The sequence below is a fragment of the Odontesthes bonariensis genome, chromosome 6, assembly GCF_027942865.1.
Source record: "Odontesthes bonariensis isolate fOdoBon6 chromosome 6, fOdoBon6.hap1, whole genome shotgun sequence".
NCBI classification, from domain to species: Eukaryota; Metazoa; Chordata; class Actinopteri; order Atheriniformes; family Atherinopsidae; genus Odontesthes; species Odontesthes bonariensis.
The window spans coordinates 2,931,426-2,951,375 of NC_134511.1; the positions used below are offsets into that span (position 1 = coordinate 2,931,426).

The 19,950-nt window shown below is 39.7% G+C and overlaps 1 protein-coding gene across 1 annotated transcript in view; it reads left to right on the forward strand.

Moving 5' to 3' along the window:
• The first annotated feature begins 10,435 nt into the window (after positions 1-10,435).
• LOC142382703 (GTPase IMAP family member 5-like) overlaps positions 10,436-19,950 on the forward strand; it is an 18,821-nt gene continuing 9,306 nt past the window's right edge. Inside the window, exons 1-2 of the mRNA XM_075468824.1 lie at positions 10,436-10,464; positions 12,089-12,183. Coding sequence (XP_075324939.1) covers positions 10,436-10,464; positions 12,089-12,183 — 124 coding nt within the window. The remainder of the gene's footprint in view (positions 10,465-12,088; positions 12,184-19,950) is intronic.

A 19,950-nucleotide genomic window follows, 5' to 3' on the forward strand; every position in this document is an offset into this window, starting at 1 on the left:
CAATCCACCAGTTCCACATACATCACAAATACGTTTCATTATTTACAAATGAATATATTTCATTTTGTGTCTCACAGTCTGCGTTTTATACAAATACTGTTAAACTCATTAATACTCATTTTGGTTTTTATATATACATCATGATTTGGATGTGAAAGTGAACGCATTTGTTTCAAATTTTGTTGCATATATTTGTAAAATCAAAGTTACAACATTAGAATGTATTTATAAATTGGTGCATCTGCATTTGTGGATTAAAGCGGAACTCCGGGGCATTTGAAGCGTGTTTCCATTGCTAGAGGTTGTCAAATAGTGATAGTAGGACACAGAGAGGTGCGTATCTGTGCTCCCTGTGTGAAGATCGCTCTGTCCGCACAGCATGTCATGCGAGGCTAATACGTGGTGGCTAAGGGGCAAGCGCTAACCCTTCCACGTAAAACAACAACTTGCACACTGCAGAAACGTCACACCACTTTATAACCCATCCGACAATAAAGTCACAAGCCTTACCATCAAAACCATATGCATGGTTCTCACATTACTGGCATGGGGACGTTACAAAACAACTTTATAAACAGCATAGAACTCACCGGCTGGTTGTAGGCTCGCGCATGTGAAAGCCCAAAAGAGTCGATGGAGAATAATCCCATATACAAAACAATTATCTTCTCTAGAAAAACTGCGTTCAAGTATTTAAAACATTACAACAATACTTGCCCAGTAATATTCTTGTAATGTTTTAAATACTTGAACGCAGTTTTTCTAGAGAAGATAATTGTTTTGTATATGGGATTATTCTCCATCGACTCTTCTGGGCTTTCACATGCGCGAGCCTACAACCAGCCGGTGAGTGACATGCTGTTTATAAAGTTGTTTTGTAACGTCCCCATGCCAGTAATGTGAGAACCATGCATATGGTTTTGATGGTAAGGCTTGTGACTTTATTGTCGGATGGGTTATAAAGTGGTGTGACGTTTCTGCAGTGTGCAAGTTGTTGTTTTACGTGGAAGGGTCAGCGCTTGCCCCTTAGCCACCACGTATTAGCCTCGCATGACATGCTGTGCGGACAGAGCGATCTTCACACAGGGAGCGCAGATACGCACCTCTCTGTGTCATACTGTCATTATTTGACAACCTCTAGCAATGGAAACACGCTTCAAATGCCCCGGAGTTCCCCTTTAAGTCACAAGCCTGTTTTCTGTGCCGTATTTTTGTTCATTTTCTCTCGGTTTTTTTTGGATTTTGAGACTTTCCTTTCGCCTTTCTGCACCTGATCCACACACAAATGCAGCAGCCCATTCACAAATGTGCCAAGCAAGCGAACGAGCTGCCGCTAGGGGCCGCTGTTGCTAAGTTTCACTGTGGTTGTGGATGGCGGTGCTCCTAGCTTCCAGATAACAGCCCTGCTGCCAGCAACAACCAGGCATCGCTCCAGGAGAGCGGCATGGTGGGTCAACCAGCGTCATCTTCTAATGGAAATTAGTCTACAGTGAGTAAAAATATAAGGATCTGTGGTCATTAAAGTTGTGCAATAAACCACAGATTTGACCGTGAAAATTGTATAATATTTCAGTGAGTCTAATTGTTAGCTAACCCCATCGTTTAGCTAGCTAGTCATCACATTGAAGACTACGACGCTGAAGTTGGCATCCGATTCACCAGCCTCCGATTCGCGGGGTGGGCATAAAGGGCCATTTCACTGCATTTTTTGCATTTTGATCGACCAAAACAAGGTCCTGTATGGAAACTACAATGGTTACACTGCTCAAATCTGGATGGAATTATTCTAAAGAGGCTGTAGATTCATTAAAACCTTGTTTGGGATTTGTGAAAATACAGAACAGGGCCATTTGACTGCATTTTTGGTATTCTGATCACCCTGAACTGGGTCCTGTATGGAAACTACATTACTTGGACTGCTCAAATCTGGATAGAATTATTCTAAAGAGGGTACAGAGTCTTTAAAACACATTTTATTATTCGTGAAAACTTTATTTGGTCATTGAAAATTCAAAAAGTTCCTCTGAGCTTTCTTTCTTCTTTTCATTTGGACCATCCAAAACCAGAACCTGTATGAAAAATAATTAAATATGGGTTTAATCATTGATCACATGATATAAATGATAACAAACACACTTTAGAATTTGTGAAACCTTTCTTTGTACCAAAATTCACAGAAGTCCTCGCCTCTCCATGTTCATTTTAATTTCCATGAGGATCTCCTGTCTTTCACTAAATAGGAAAAAGAAAAAGTCCATGCATTTTACGTCACTAACTACTTACAAGAGTCTTTTTCACTTGTTGACTTTATTCTCATGTTCTTTTATCTAGAAACAATGACTTCTCTCACCTTTCTTCCATCTGCCCGTGGTCAACCTCTGCCACCGATTCAATCACTTCCAGAGCCTTTATTGTTGCCTGCATCAGACATCCCATAGTCCAACCATTAATATGCCCTATTCTGTATTGGATGCTTTGATGAAATCTGCATCACAAATTTATTGCTGTCATCTCATTGATCTTTCCACTAACATGTGCTATCATTTCAGACCCAGCTTGTCTTCTCCTGCTCCCATCATAGTCATCTTACCTCCCATCTGAGTGCAGACAGGACCTCCTTCATCCCTTTATTAACACTATCTTAGATGTCTGTAAAACAACTGTTCAACATTGTCTTTGCCTTGCAGTCCTTTAGCCTGTTTGTGAATGTGATAACCTGCCATTGTAATAATGAGATTAAAAACTGTCTATTTGGCTAAAGTTTGTTTCCAGTTGCCATTTTACAAGACACGTCAAGAAAATAAAAATGTATTTTATTTGACGTATTTAATGCAAAATAATGGGTGGTTAAGACCAAAAGTAATCATTAGGTTGTGCTTACATGATTTAGAATACTGTACATGGACATATGTATCTGTTAGGATGGCCATGTAGCAGCTGGATACGCAAGGTAGGAGGCTTGAGGCAGAGGTAGTGATGAACCAACCGGGTGTTTTATTCACCAACATTTACATCAATCATACACTTTAACATGGACACATACTGTGGTCCCAGCAGCATTAGTAGCAACAGGACCAACTCTCTCACTGGTACAACTGGCAGCCTTATATCCTACTCTGGCTCCACCAACCAAACCCCTGGAGGATTCCTGCTCCTCCCATTACACATCCCCATAACAACAACACACAAAAACCTTAAAATACATTTACCCTCTATTATAAAATCAATCAATTCCTAGCATGTCTAAACAAAAGTACCAAATCTACCAAAGACTTCCCCTAACTGATTCTGGTGCACTACTCGCTACACCAATAAGCACATGGTACGACCCGGAACCTTCAAATGCTGCAGACTGATGAAGACTCTTTTGACCGAGCACCCTGGAGAGGAGACATAGGTGAATGACTTTACACACAAATTTCAGAATTCACAATTCCAAACAGCATAGTCACCTCACAGTTTATCACATCCTTTAGCTACATGTATCCTTATCACAGAGCATTTCAGGCTACTAACTGACTGGATGTTTCCCTTTACAGGCCTGGTCCCCCCTCACTCCCCGCTGAGGGCAACACAGGACCTGCACACCCACTTGTTGTTAATATACACATTCAATAAAACATTTGACAATTTATTTGTGCCACATTATTAAAAATACTTCTCATGTGACCTCAAAGACCAAAAGTCATAATGAAGATGACCTTCATTACAGTAGCCCATTTTCCCGTTGTAATTTATTTTACTCTACTCTGGAGCCACGACAACACTACACATTTTTAACTGACCAAACTACACACTGTTCTATCTATATTACAACAACTTAACAAGAAGTTTATTTCTCACTGGCAACCACTTGAAGATATGAAGAAATAGTTTAACCCAAAATACATCTTCAACATTCCAGAAAGACAATCTTGATTAAGTAAATGTATTTCAACCTTACAGTCACAAATTGTCTTGTCTGGTATAGGGTGAACTCTAACAGCAAAATGTAATGTTTAATATCCAATTCATCAGTGCACATAACACATGATGGCAAAATACTATGGGTTTGATAGACGATATAATTAGGAAGTTGTGGTACAGTATCTAAGATAGTGTTAATGAAGGGATGAAGGACGTCCTGTCTGCACTCAGATGGGAGGTAAGATGACTGATGGGAGCAGGAGAAGACAAGCAGGGTCTGAAATGATAGCACATGTTAGTGGAAAGATTCATGAGATGACAGCAATACATTTGTGATGCAGATTTCATCAAAGCATCCAATACAGAATAGGGCATATTAATGGTTGGACTATGGGATGTCTGATGCAGGCAACAGTAAAGGCTCTGGAAGGAGTCAGAAATGAAACGGATTGAATCGGTGGCAGAGGTTGACCACGGGCAGATGGAAGAAAGGTGAGAGAAGTCATTGTTTCTAGATAAAAGAACATGAGAATAAAGTCAACAAGTGAAGAAGACTCTTGTAAGTAGTTAGTGACGTAAAATGCATGAACTTTTTCTTTTTCCTATGTGGTGAAAGACAGGAGATCCTCATGGAAATTAAAATGAACATGGAGAGGCGAGGACTTCTGTGAATTTTGGTACAAAGAAAGGTTTCACAAATTCTAAAGTGTGTTTGTTATCATTTATATCATGTGATCAATGATTAAACCCATATTTAATTATTTTTCATACAGGTTCTGGTTTTGGATGGTCCAAATGAAAAGAAGAAAGAAAGCTCAGAGGAACTTTTTGAATTTTCAATGACCAAATAAAGTTTTCAGAAATAATAAAATGTGTTTTAAAGACTCTGTACCCTCTTCAGAATAATTCTATCCAGATTTGAGCAGTCTAAGTAATGTAGTTTCCATACAGGACCCAGTTCAGGGTGATCAGAATACCAAAAATGCAGTCAAATGGCCCTGTTCTGTATTTTCACAAATCCCAAACAAGGTTTTAATGAATCTACAGCCTCTTTAGAATAATTCCATCCAGATTTGAGCAGTGTAACTATTGTAGTTTCCATACAGGACCTTGTTTTGGTCGATCAAAATGCAAAAAATGCAGTGAAATGGCCCTTTATGCCCACCCCGCGAATCGGAGGCTGGTGAATCGGATGCCAACTTCAGCGTCGTAGTCTTCAATGTGATGACTATCTAGCTAAACGATGGGGTTAGCTAACAATTAGACTCACTGAAATATTATACAATTTTCACGGTCAAATCTGTGGTTTATTGCACAACTTTAATGACCACAGATCCTTATATTTTTACTCACTGTAGACTAATTTCCATTAGAAGATGACGCCGGTTGACCCACCATGCCGCTCTCCTGGAGCGATGCCTGGTTGTTGCTGGCAGCAGGGCTGTTATCTGGAAGCTAGGAGCACCGCCATCCACAACCACAGTGAAACTTAGCAACAGCGGCCCCTAGCGGCAGCTCGTTCGCTTGCTTGGCACAGTTGTGAATGGGCTGCTGCATTTGTGTGTGGATCAGGTGCAGAAAGGCGAAAGGAAAGTCTCAAAATAAAAAAAAAACCGAGAGAAAATGAACAAAAATACGGCACAGAAAACAGGCTTGTGACTTAATCCACAAATGCAGATGCACCAATTTATAAATACATTCTAATGTTGTAACTTTGATTTTACAAATATATGCAACAAAATTTGAAACAAATGCGTTCACTTTCACATCCAAATCATGATGTATATATAAAAACCAAAATGAGTATTAATGAGTTTAACAGTATTTGTATAAAACGCAGACTGTGAGACACAAAATGAAATATATTTATTTGTAAATAATGAAACGTATTTGTGATGTATGTGGAACTGGTGGATTGTCATTTACACATTTGTCAGCGGTTTTGAGACTAATCTCTCTCTGTAGTAATCTAACTTCCGGTTATTATTCCAAAGAAAAGATCGGTTAACGTAGCTGTGCAGTTTAACCGCTAGAGGGCGGTCATGAGCCTTTCCAGCGCCTGTTGATGACAGATATGAATGAACAAATACGCACAATAACTTGTATGTAATAAATACACCAATAATTAAAAAGAGAGAATTAAAGTATAACACTTATCTACTCTGGTTCACACACACACACACATTTCTTAGTCTATACAATTTTATCAGAATTGGAACAGAAAGTTTAACAAATGTTAACTTTTAACCTCTTAATATTGATGTTGTTCCAACTCCATTTTTGTTTAATTGTTTGTGGTATCATCCATATTTATTATTTATCCTTTTAGAATAATATCCGACATATGTTTAGTTATTAATAAACAAAATGTTTAATATTACAAAGACTTGAAGATATTTATTCATGCTGAGCTTTATTTCAAATATTAGATTCAGTTTCTGATATCGAGTGTCACAAATTGTTCCTTCAATGTGAAGAGCTTCAGCTTGAGCTGATTTTTTGTGGTGATACCAAATAACTCAAATCAAGATGTGAATGTTTGAAAATCTGGTCGTGTTCCAGGGCTGATCCAGGAAATATTTCAGTAAACCATAACTCAGTCATAACTACTATAAACAGAGAGATAAGAGCACCAGTTGTTTAATTTAAGTGATAAAAACCTCCAGTTACTGCAGCAAGTACAATGAATGTTTGGTGACTGAAGTCATTTCAGCTTCATTTGATAGTAAATAAAGGAAAAAATGTTGAAACTGGGAGAAGCATCTTCTTTTCTTCTGATTATCTGATGCCAGTCTCTTTTTGCTGGTCACAATATGAGCTTTCTGAAGACTCCGCCTCCTGCAGAGGTGCAGCTTACAGACTGCTGGACGAAGGTCCCATTTATTGGAGTGTTGTTGTGTGTCGCTGCCAAGTTTGGGCCGGTCATCCTCATAAAAGCAGCAGGAAAAATCTCTATCAAGTGTTTAAATGAAGAAGCAACAGAACTGTCTTAAGGAGGAATTGGAGAGGGGATTTCAGTCCTAACACGATTGTAGGAGCTATTTTTAAAGTTAGTTTTTGTTTTTGGGTCTAGTTGTAAATTTAATTAGCTAATTATGAGTAACTTTATTTGATTCATTTCAGTGCTTTATTGATATTAGATTGTTTTGCTAATATTCTTTGTTAGTTATTTGTTTAGAATATTTTGGTAATTGGGTCACACTGGGCACCTGGAGTCCCAGCATGCACCTGGGTGGACCAATGGTTTTTTACCAGGGAAAAGGAGAGAGCAGCAGGTTTTCTTTGTTCTTTTGTTTGTTTTATTGTTTTGAAATAAATCATCAGAAAACGCATGAATCCATCTTGGACATTCATCTTCTTTTGCCTGCGTTAAACCACATCCCCCATGGTGCATCAGTGGCCTTTTGATTTGGTTTGGTTTAAGTTTAATTTGTTTTTTATGGACAAATGGTCACTACAATGATCGTTTTCTGATTCCTCCAAATTAAAAAGTGTTTTTGCTGGTTTTGATGTCAAATCTGTCAAAGGTCTATGATTCATCCATCCAAGTACAGCATTTAGGCGCTTCATCAGCTCCTCTCCTTCCTGATTATGTGGGTTTTGCAGCTTGTTAAACGATGTAGAGCTTATATGATGGAATATTTCCTCATGCTGCTGGTTGGGGCAGTACTTTACAGGACAGAGTTATTATGAACCAACAACAGGTGTGACTGTTTCAGCTGGAGTTGCCATTTTTGAGATATACACGCTGTCACAACATGGATGTCACATATTCTCCAAATGTCCTCAGAGGTTGTTCACGAGAGTCTCAGGCTCACAGAGAATCCTTTAAAAGCTCCTTCTCTGAAGCCAGTTTGTGTCCCGCAGGATCAGCAGTAAAACATCCTCCATCATGATCAAAGTCCCAGTTAGTGTTCAGGCAGGTTTCTTGATACCACCTGATACCACCTGATACGCCTTTTGTCCTTTGATCTGCAATAACTCTGCTGTCCGTGCCTCAGTCCTCACCTGGAAGACTTTCTCTGGGAGCCTCACGGTGGAAAGACGCAGGAAGACTTTCAGGTGAGTAAACACAAAAATAAATGCCAATAAAGACAAATATTCTTTTAATATCACCTCCAGCTTAACTTCCCTGCAGCCCAATAACTCAGAGCTGCAGGTGAGCGGGCACCTGGGAGGGCTAATGTTTTTTTACCAGGGCAAGAAGGCAGGAAAGGCCCTTTGTTCTTTGTTCGTTAGCTTGGTTGGAGCAATAAACCTAAAGAAACCTCATTTTTTTTGCCTGGACAATGAACTCATTTTACCTGCGTAAATTCACTCCCCAGGTGTCTCAGTGGCCGTTTAATTTAATTTAGGTTATTATGGTTTTGACAGATTTTAGTTTGGATTATTGACACAAGAATAACCGTAATCAGTCACACGCATTGATCGATGGGTGTGACTGATTACTTCTTTGTTCCATCAATATTTGTTAAAGAAAAAAACATTTTTTAGTTCAATTCAACGTCTTTAAAAACAATGTGAGTTATGAGTCTGATGACAGTCTTAAAGTAGTCTTCATAGAACAAGTAAAACTATAAATAATGTTCCTCATTGCTCACTGTGGCCGTTCTGTTGCAGCTGAATGAAACCTGTTGGTGTTTCTAACCCCTGGCTGTGAACAGATGTTCTAAAACACTTCTCTTCTGTCAGACTGATGAAGCCAGCGTTTGGTCTGCTGTAGAGTTGGTCTGATACGACACGGTGACATCATCATCATCATCATCATCATCATCATCATCATCATCATCATCATCATCATGGCTGCTGCAGCACCTGGTGAGTTCAGTCTCACTCTGTAGAACAGATTTTAAAAGCCTGCTGATGGTTTACAATCTGTGATCTGTTCAGAGAATATAAAGCCAGCAGAGCTCTGAGATCCAAGGACTCAGGTCAGCTGGTCCAGTCCAGAGTCCAGACTAAACATGGAGAAGCAGCATTTAGCTGTTATGCTACAAACAAGTGGAACAAACTGCCAGTGGAGATTAAACTTTCACCAAATGGAGACATTTTTAAATCCAGGTTAAAAACATTTATTTTCTCATGTGTCTATGCATGAAATCTGCACGATATCTTTGATATTTGAATATTTATATTCTTTTATGTATTTTTAATGCTTCTTACACTCCCTGCTGCAATGCTTTTATTTTATGTGAAGCACTTTGAATTGTTTTGGACATGAAATGTGCTACAAATAAATTAGATTATATTAGATTAGATTAGATTAGATTAGATTAGATTAGATTAGATTGTACTTTATTTATCCCACAACGGGGAAATTCACTTGTCACAGCAGCAACAATAGACATGAAACAAGAAATTAAAAAAGATAAACATTTTTTAAAAGAGAAAAAGCAAGTACTAAAAAGTAAGAGAAGTAAAGTTGATTTGATTTAATTAGATTATTCAGGCATCACTTTTGGGGCAAAACTAAAAACTAAATGATGGATTTAGTATGCCCATGAACTCATATTTGATGTTTAGGTGTAAAATGTCTTGTTCAGCATCTGGCAACTGTTGATGTTGATCTTATTTAGTCACTTCTGATACGGTACAGACCTCAGAGGAACAGAGCATCTAAACCGACCCAAAAACTAAAAGCCTTTAACAGGAAAAAGAGCAAAAATCCTCCAAACAGGAAGTGGAGGACCAGCTGCAGGACATAAAGCTGACATTTGTATTCAGATTAAACGTCACATTCAATGCTTTTCAAAGTTATTCTGCTGTAACAGCCGTGTTCTGAGTGTGTGAAGTGAAACGGATGATGAATCCTAACTGATGGACTGAACTGAAAAGCTTCAGAATAGTTTAAACATTCAGGCCTATTTGCTCCGGCTGCTTTTCTGGAGGCCTTCATAGTCCTGCTGCACTGAGAAAAAGAGATTTGTTCAACCAGCTTAAATTAATTGTTTCAATTGGTGACGAGTAATCGAAGTTAATTCATTACGATTGTTTACTCGACTAGTTGAAGTCAGACTTACTCAAATAATTTAATTCTTTAAAAAAACAAAAAAACAATTTGAATCACTGAGGCTCAATTTTATTGAAAGACAGCTTAAAACTTTCAAGTTATTACAAGTTAAATATTTGATGTAACTATAAGTAAGTGAATAGTCGCCCCACATTTAACCGTATAAATGCAATCAATAAGTACATTGAGTTAGTTTCTGATCACTCTCACACACAATGTTCCTTTTCTCTTTAAGTGGGGTTATGTTTGTCTCTTCACTTGTGAGTCACAAACAAGGCTCGGTGGGTTTCAGCTTCTTTTATTTAACACCTCGGACAGATACCATTAAATTATATTCCCTGACTAGCAGCTCTCTCTGCTTATATCCATTCCTTGCCTCCAGGCATCATGGGTAATGTAGTTCCTAGACAATAACAACAAGGGTTGAGAGTTCTGGGAGAATTCCTGATAAGAAAAGCCAGAAGTAGGAGTTGTTCATGCTTCTGGTACGAAACAGTTCAAAGCTCATAATTAAGCGTAATGTGGAAGTTTACGTTCACCTTCAGCATGTAACGATATTTTCTGATCCACAAAGTGCTGCTAAACCACGTTGCTGCCCAGATTCTGTTACACAGACCGTCTGTTGCCAGAATGATGCTGTGTAACCATAAAGGTTATGGAGTTCAAACTGCTCTGACATTTCAGGTGGGAATTGTTTCAGATTGTGTGAAATGTGATTTTGTCCTGGCTGCGTTCCAGAAGCCGTCAGGTTTGGCTCGGCTCGCTGTCAGAAATCCTGAGGAGAGCGAGTAGCTCTAAATGAAGAGCTTTAGATTCTTTAACAAAGAAAGTCTCGTCTGCAGTTGATGCTCAAACATAGTGGCAGCTGAACTGCAACCTGTAGTGTGGATCTGTGAATCTGGAGAAGAGTGGGGTCATCACGGCGCCATGATGTCAGACGTAGGACAGTAAAGCCATGTTAGACTGAAGTGTTGAACTCTGAAAGTACAAAACTAACTTTAGGTGATAAACTGTGATTTTCACATTAGCTGGATGCACAACAGTTAGTTGTTATCTCTAAACCAAAAAACAAAGTGAGATTCATGTAAAAAGCTGCTTCACATCCACTGCAGCCTGAATCCTCTTTTCATAGTGAGCAGCTTATAGTTCTGCTCACATCTTTTATATGTTCTCTCTGAACTCTGAGCAGGACTCAGGCCGCTCCTTTAGTGAATGTTTAAGCCATTTATCCACCACTCTTTACCTCCTGCATGGACTTTGTTGCTCTGCTGTACTCACCTGATCTGGCCAACATGTCTTGTTACAGCACAAACTTTATTTGGCCTTGAAACAAAGCCAAGAGCAAATAAATAAATAATAAATAATGCACTCACAGTTTGCCATAAAAAAGACTTTCCTTTGGAAGCAGCTGGCATCACTCTGCCCTGGACACATGGTTGCTCATAACATTAAAGGAGAGTTTCATGTTTTATTAAGTAAACATTTTGATTAGTCACAGCTGGAAAGTGACAGATGAAATTCATAAAATTTTTTACCAAGTGTCACATTGAAAGTGGTTCATTTTACCGTCATTAACAGATGTTCAGAATCAGGCAGCCGCCATTTCATAGCACAGCCAAACACCCGGAAGAGGACTCAGAAGACTTAGATAACGAGTTAATTATTGATGTTATTAACCCTCTGAACAGTAAAGATCTCAAACGTCTTCACTTGGATTCCACAGCCTGAACAGGATTAGTGTTATCAGGTAGTTTCAGGACGTCTTTATCCGATAAAGTTTATCCATCAGTTCAGCCTTTCACTGACAAAAAGCCTGAGCGATCAGATATCACTGCGTTAAACATTCTGTGGTATTAATATTATTATTACTGTGACCAACAACTGCTGTTTGGGACATTTAACAAAGACCAGACTTTTAAACACTGAGGTGTTTAAATATAACATACATCATGGCTGATTGTTCATATTTGTCACTTTTTTTGTCCTGAATAAGAATGTTTAGTTATATTTTCTTATCAAAGTGTATAATAATGAAAGGGATGCAAAGTATTTTCTATAAACAGAGCTGCTGTAATGAAACCTGTTGGTGTTTCTAACCCCTGGCGTTGAACAGATGTTCTAAAACATTTCTCTTCTGTCAGATTGTTGAAGCCAGCGTTTGGTCTCCTGTAGAGTTGCTCTGATACGACACGGTGACATCATCATCATCATCATCATCATCATCATCATCATCATCATCATCATCATCATGGCTGCTGCAGCACCTGGTGAGTTCAGTCTCACTCTGTTAGTCAGGATCAAAACTAAAAGGAAAATGATGTCATGCATTTAGTTTAGGTGTGAAATGATCTGCCTTAATCTGTACGTCACCTACACACCAGCATCCGACTCAGCGCTGATAAATAAGTCTTATAGTGGCTACGAGAGCCGGCTAACCAATGTCATCAAGATCAGGGAGTCAAAATAAATTAAACCACAAGAAAACAGCAGCTGAGTTCCAGCTCAGGTAGTAACGCAGCTGAACGGGTGGAGGCAGCAGCAGAGTTCCAGCTCAGGTAGTAACGCAGCTGAACGGGTGGAGGCAGCAGCAGAGTTCCAGCTCATGTAGTAACGCAGCTGAACGGGTGGAGGCAGCAGCAGAGTTCCAGCTCATGTAGTAACGCAGCTGAACGGGTGGAGGCAGCAGCAGAGTTCCAGCTCAGGTAGTAACGCAGCTGAACGGGTGGAGGCAGCAGCAGCAGAGTTCCAGTTCAGGTAGTAACGCAGCTGAACGGGTGGAGGCAGCAGCAGAGTTCCAGCTCAGGAAGAAACGCAGCTGAACGGGTGGATGCAGTCGCAGAGTTCCAGCTCAGGAAGTAACGCAGCTGAACGGGTGGATGCAGTCGCAGAGTTCCAGCTCAGGTAGTAATGCAGCTTAACGGGTGTAGGCAGCAGCAGAGTTCCAGCTCATGTAGTAACGCAGCTGAACGGGTGGAGGCAGCAGCAGAGTTCCAGCTCATGTAGTAACGCAGCTGAACGGGTGGAGGCAGCAGCAGAGTTCCAGCTCAGGTAGTAACGCAGCTGAACGGGTGGCGGCAGCAGCATCAGAGTTCCAGTTCAGGTAGTAACGCAGCTGAACGGGTGGAGGCAGCAGCAGCAGAGTTCCAGTTCAGGTAGTAACGCAGCTGAACGGGTGGAGGCAGCAGCAGAGTTCCAGCTCAGGAAGAAACGCAGCTGAACGGGTGGATGCAGTCGCAGAGTTCCAGCTCAGGAAGTAACGCAGCTGAACGGGTGGATGCAGTCGCAGAGTTCCAGCTCAGGAAGTAACGCAGCTGAACGGGTGGATGCAGTCGCAGAGTCCCAGTTCAGGTAGTAACGCAGCTGAACGGGTGGAGGCAGCAGCAGAGTTCCAGCTCAGGTAATAATGCAGCTGAACGGGTGGAGGCAGTCGCAGAGTCCCAGTTCAGGTAGTAACGCAGCTGAACGGGTGGAGGCAGCAGCAGAGTTCCAGCTCAGGTAGTAACGCAGCTGAACGGGTGGAGGCAGTAGCAGCAGCAGAGTTCCAGCTCAGGTAGTAACGCAGCTGAACGGGTGGAGGCAGCAGCAGAGTTCCAACTCAGGAAGTAACGCAGCTGAACGGGTGGAGGCAGCAGCAGCAGAGTTCCAGCTCATGTAGTAACACAGCTGAACGGGTGGAGGCAGCAGCAGAGTTCCAGCTCAGGTAGTAACGCAGTTGAAGGGTGGAGGCAGCAGCAGAGTTCCAGCTCAGATAGTAACACAGCTGAACGGGTGGAGGCAACAGCAGAGTTCCAGCTCAGGTAGTAACACAGCTGAATGGGTGGAGTTAGCAGCAGCAGAGTTCCAGCTCAGGTAGTAACGCAGCTGAACGGGTGGAGGCAGCATCAGAGTTCCAGCTCATGTAGTAATGCAGCTGAACGGGTGGAGGCAGCAGCAGCAGAGTTCCAGCTCAGGTAGTAACACAGCTGAACGGGTGGAGGCAGCAGCAGAGTTCCAGCTCAGGTAGTAACGCAGTTGAAGGGTGGAGGCAGGCGCAGAGTTCCAGCTCAGGTAGTAACACAGCTGAACGGGTGGAGTTAGCAGCAGCAGAGTTCCAGCTCAGGTAGTAACGCAGCTGAACGGGTGGAGGCAGCAGCAGAGTTCCAGCTCATGTAGTAATGCAGCTGAATGGGTGGAGGCAGCAGCAGCAGAGTTCCAGCTCATGTAGTAACGCAGCTGAACGGGTGGAGGCAGAAAAAGTGTGACAGAAAACATTTCATTGGTACAGGAACGAAGGAATCTGTCTAAATATTGGAAGATTTGTCAGTAACAAAGCTGAAGATGAAAATAGGATTGTTTCTACAAAAGAATAATGATCCAAACTCTGCTGCGATATCATCAAACATGCTCTGTTCTTCAAAGGTACAGACCTCAGAGGAACCGAGCATGTAAAGTGACTCCCAAACAACAAGTGGAGGACCAGCTGCTGTACAGATGTTAAAATGCTGTGAAACCTGTCAGAGCCAGGTGTTATTCAGTGCTGACCACGAAGCTGCCCGAACATTTGCTTTTTAAATGAAGACTCAGTAAAGATGGAAATAACGTGTTTTTTTTGTAAAAACATACAATAAAAACTTACAAGACAACTTATTGACCCTCTGAATGAATTTTCATCTTTTTCTTTACAGATGTGGAGCCTCTGAAACGCAGCAGCAGCAATGAAATCTTACGGCCTGAAAGTGAGTTTAACTGAACTTTCCTTAAGAAATCCCACTGAAAGTGCTGCTGTTGGATCCAGATCTGTCTGACCAAACACTGCTTGTGGTGTTACTCTGCCCACTCATGAAATGATCACTCAGCTCTACGTTTTCATGAATTTCTTCTGTTTTACTGAAAGACTGAAGCTGAGCTCCTCCAAAGCAGGAAGCTGCAACGGAATTTCCACACGACAGTTTCCAGATGACGTTCTGATAAAAATGATTAAAAAAGTCTTGGTTCACTTAAAATTATATCCAAGACTTGTGGAAAGAAATAAAATGATTTAAAAGCAAATAAAGCAATAAGCAGCAGGAGGAAGCAGAGACACGTCTGCACTCTTCAGAAGCAGGAAGCAAGACGGTGGTGTTAGTAAGGCCTTCTAACACCACCAGAGCAGACGTCCTCACACTCAACCGTTATGCACGGCTGCAGTTATCGTAGCTCCCACAATTAAATCAGATTAGATAGAAAAACTAATAATGTGAAACTAAATTAGAAAATAAAACACTGTCATTCTATTCCAGTGAAATAGTTTTTTCCATCTTTTATATTCTGTGACTTTTATCCCATTTCACCATATCAGGCTTAAAATGCTGTTAAAACGTGTGTTTGCAGGGTCTGAGGAATGCATGAGATGTGCACGTGTGTTGGTTCTGTGTGTGCACATGGTTTCTGCATCAGGCTCCAGGCTGGGAACCACTGGTCTATATTAATTACTGGTCTTTAGTAAAATACATAATGGAATCAAACAAAACAGAAATGACTTCATGAAATGATTTATTGATGACTTTCAATCTAAACAAGGTCACTTCTGCCAATAGTGTTTAGTATTTTAGTTGCCGTGCAATTAAAAAGAAAAAAGGCAAACATATAAAAATGATCTGAAAGAACATACTACAGTATAGAACATCTGTATGTTTCTGTGTTATCTTGAGACACCAGAGCTCTAAGCAGTTCAATTTTCAACATTCAGTCCATGGAAAAAACAGATGACAGCTTATTGTTCTTAGAAAAAGATTCCCTCACAGCGAGGATACAACATTAAACTTTGTTACATTTCACATGTCCGTCTGCAGAGTATATCAATAAGTCATTCCCTTTTTACAAAGTAATGCACTGGCAAAATATAGGATTTGAGAAAATGTGAAAATCGCCTTTTTTTTCAGCAGCAAGGGGTTAAGGTTACGGAGGGGGGGAAACATGAGCCCCCCCGTAGCCACGCCCCTAACATGCAGCCTTTTTTGTAGATGCACTTTGTATTAGTTTGGAACTCCCATACCAGCTCAAAAGTAATATATATATACATATATATATATATATATATATATGTATATATATATATATATATATGTATATATATATATATATATATATATACATATATATATATATATATATATATATGTATATATATATATATATATATATAAATATATATATATATATGATATATGTGATTTTGTGCCTTTTGAGGGAAATGTCTTTAGTTGTTGAAACTTTTCTCATTTCTAGGTCATGCAAGTTCCCCAGCTGTGAGTGAAAGTTCGACAACTTCCATCATTACTACTGGTGCTCCAACTACAGTTGGAACTGCAACACCTGCCCCACCGCCGGAGCCTAAAATCTCTTTGGAATTCAGTTTGCAAGAAACCTTCACTGAAGAACTTGCAAACACTTCATCACCAGAGTTCAAGGAATTAGAAACTAAAGTAACTTCTGCGGTGAGTTTGTATTTCTTTGCATACAGCATATTCAGTTGGTCAACATTTTTTCTTGTAAAATGAATACATTTTCCACACCATCAAACTCGGGAAAATCTCAAGAAGAATGATATGGTTTTTGTCAATAACTAAGAGGTCATTGTGACTGAAAAAGGCTGGGTTAACTTCTTTTTCAGGCAGTAATGATCATACACTCACACACAAAAAAACATACAGAAAAAAAGATATAACAATTTTAACTGATGGACTTTCTTTCTTTACACAGCTCAACAATGTTTATTCACAAAAATTTGGGGATTCCTTTATTCGCACCATCATCAAAGGCTTCAGGTATGCGATCTCTCTTCTTTTATAACTCTTTTGAATACGTTTTTTTATCTTAGGTTGGAAACAGATGTAAAATGTACTTTAGTTTTGCTTTTCTAATGAACAAAAAAAGATATTGTAGAAATGAGAAAAAACAATATGATTACATACTTCCATTTGATTTGTTGTTTCAGATCTATGTCACTGTTACCTGTCATAAAATGGCAGTTACAAAACATAACAGAGCTCAAATAACCAATATGGTCAGATTGCCGATAGCATTGTTATTTGAATCTGTAACAAATGTTTTTCACAGGAGTGGGACTGTTGTGGCAGAAGTTGAGCTGGTATTCAAAGAAGGACAGTCACTTCCAAATGCCACTGCAGCTGCTGATACTTTAGTGGAAGCTGTTACTTCTGGTAACTTCTCTCTGCCTGTCGATGCATCATCTATTGTAGCCAGAGGTAAGGCAGTTGTTGTTTTTTTTCCTCAAATGCAAAAGACTAATTTCTTCGATTAGAATATAGCACCAATTGTGTAATTGGAAATATGTAATTTTCAGTTGTAGAGACACCAACTGCAGCTCCAGTCACCACTGCACCTTCAACAGGTAAAAAAACAATTTATATCTTTGATATATTTCTTAAATTTACACCTTACAAGGTAGACGGCCAGCCACTCACAATGGCGCCATATTCTAGAAATGTATCGTTCATTATCAATTTATCATTCTGTATGTATCTAGAATGTAAGGGAGGATCTTTTCCTGGCAAAGAAAGACATGACTTGGGAGTCACCATCCTTCAGAGAAAGCATTCTTGACTTTGAGAAGCACCTGATATTTTTGCCAGAAACAGTTCTTAATACAATCACCAATTGACAATTGACACCAGTCATCCTGGCAGCAGTTTCATTTCCCGTCAACTCTCAGCAAATTGAAATGGAACAACTGGGAAAACTTCCCTGAACAGACAGAATAACAGTGTTGTGTAGATGGTCGACACAAAGCACATTTTATTCAAATATTTTCAGTTCTCTGAACAGTGATCAAGCTGCAACTTGATTAGAGTTTACAGATTCTCTTCAGTCCACCTTAAAGAAAGAGAGAGTTTAATTCCAATGTGTCCAATCAAATGCTTTTTCCAAACTTTAGTTTCAGTTGATTTCTTTGTGGAGTTAGCATGTTCTCCCCATGTATGTGTGGGTTCTTTCTGGGTACTCTGAGTGTGGATGGTTGTTTGTCGCTTTTCCCAACAATCAGCAGCCACCTCTAAGCAGCGGCTTAAATTAGAATATATGTCGCCCACATTTTTGTTTCCAGTATTGCTATCTTCTGGAGTAGCTTGTGGTAATCATCAGTGGAAAAGGGAGGCATCTTGCTGCTAATTAGCTTCAGTTAGCTGAGCTCCTCCAAAGCAGGAAGCTGCAACGGAATTTCCACACGACAGTTTCCAGATGACTTTCTGATAAAAATTATTAAAAAAGTCTTGGTTCACTTAAAATTATATCCAAGACTTGTGGAAAGAAATACAATGATTTAAAAACAAATAAAGCAATAAGCAGCAGGAGGAAGCAGAGACACGTCTGCACTCTTCAGAAGCAGGAAGCAAGAACGGTGGTGTTAGTAAGGCCTTCTAACACCACCAGAGCAGACGTCCTCACACTCAACCGCTATGCACGGCTACAGTTATCGTAGCTCCCACAATTAAATCAGATTAGATAGAAAAACTAATAATGTGAAACTAAATTAGCAAATAAAACACTGTCATTCTATTCCAGTGAAATAGTTTTTTCCATCTTTTATATTCTGTGACTTTTATCCCATTTCACCATATCAGGCTTAAAATGCTGTTAAAACGGGTGTTTGCAGGGTCTGAGGAATGCATGAGATGTGCACGTGTCTTGGTTCTGTGTGTGCACAGATTTATTGATGACTTTCAATCTAAACAAGGTCACTTCTGCCAATAGTGTTTAGTATTTTAGTCGATTTGCAATTAAAAAGAAAAAAGGCAAACATATAAAAATGATCTGAAAGAACATACTACAGTATAGAACATCTGTATGTTTCTGTGTCATCTTGAGACACCAGAGCTCTAAGCAGTTCAATTTTCAACATTCAGTCCATAGAAAAAACAGATGACAGCTTATTTTTCTTTGAAAAAGATTCCCTCACAGCGAGGATACAACATTAAACTTTGTTACATTTCACATGTCTGTCTGCAGAGTATATCAATAAGTCATTCCCTTTTTACAAAGTATTGCACTTGCAAAATATAAGATTTGAGAAAATGTGAAAATCGCCTTTTTTTTTCAGCAGCAAGGGGTTAAGGTTACGGAGGGGGGGAAACATGAGCCCCCCCGTAGCCACGCCCCTAACATGCAGCCTTTTTTGTAGATGCACTTTGTATTAGTTTGGAACTCCCATACCAGCTCAAAAGTTATATATATATATATATATATATATCACATATATCATACATGTATCATCCATGTGAATTTCAGTATTTATGTTTATATGTTTTTGTCTTCCTAATTATTGTTCTTTCAAGTAATACAACCTCACTACCACACATTATGACCACACCCACAACAGCCACTGCAATGCCAGTGAATTAAACTTGTGCCTCAGTCAATATCCTGTATCAGTAAATCTTCTATAATAAGGTTACCTATACTTTACCTGTATGCCTGTTATTATCACTTTAATAACACATTTCATCACTATTTCATTAACTGCCCCACCATCCACAATGACATCTGCTCTTGTAAATGCATCTTCACAAGCAGGATAAGAACAATCTGGCTTCACTAGTAGTTCATAACTACCCAATGCAGCATCACCACCAGCCAATATGTCATTACAGAAAGTCAACATTATCTCATTGAATAAAAATCAGTCATTATCAACCTATTTTGCATTCATCATGTGCCTTTTGAGGGAAATGTCTTTAGTTGTTGAAACTTTTCTCATTTCTAGGTCATGCAAGTTCCCCAGCTGTGAGTGAAAGTTCGACAACTTCCATCATTACTACTGGTGCTCCAACTACAGTTGGAACTACAACACCTGGCCCACCGCCGGAGCCTAAAATCTCTTTGGAATTCAGTTTGCAAGAAACCTTCACTGAAGAACTTGCAAACACTTCATCACCAGAGTTCAAGGAATTAGAAACTAAAGTAACTTCTGCGGTGAGTTTGTATTTCTTTGCATTCAGCATATTCAGTTGGTCAACATTTTTTCTTGTAAAATGAATACATTTTCCACACCATCAAAC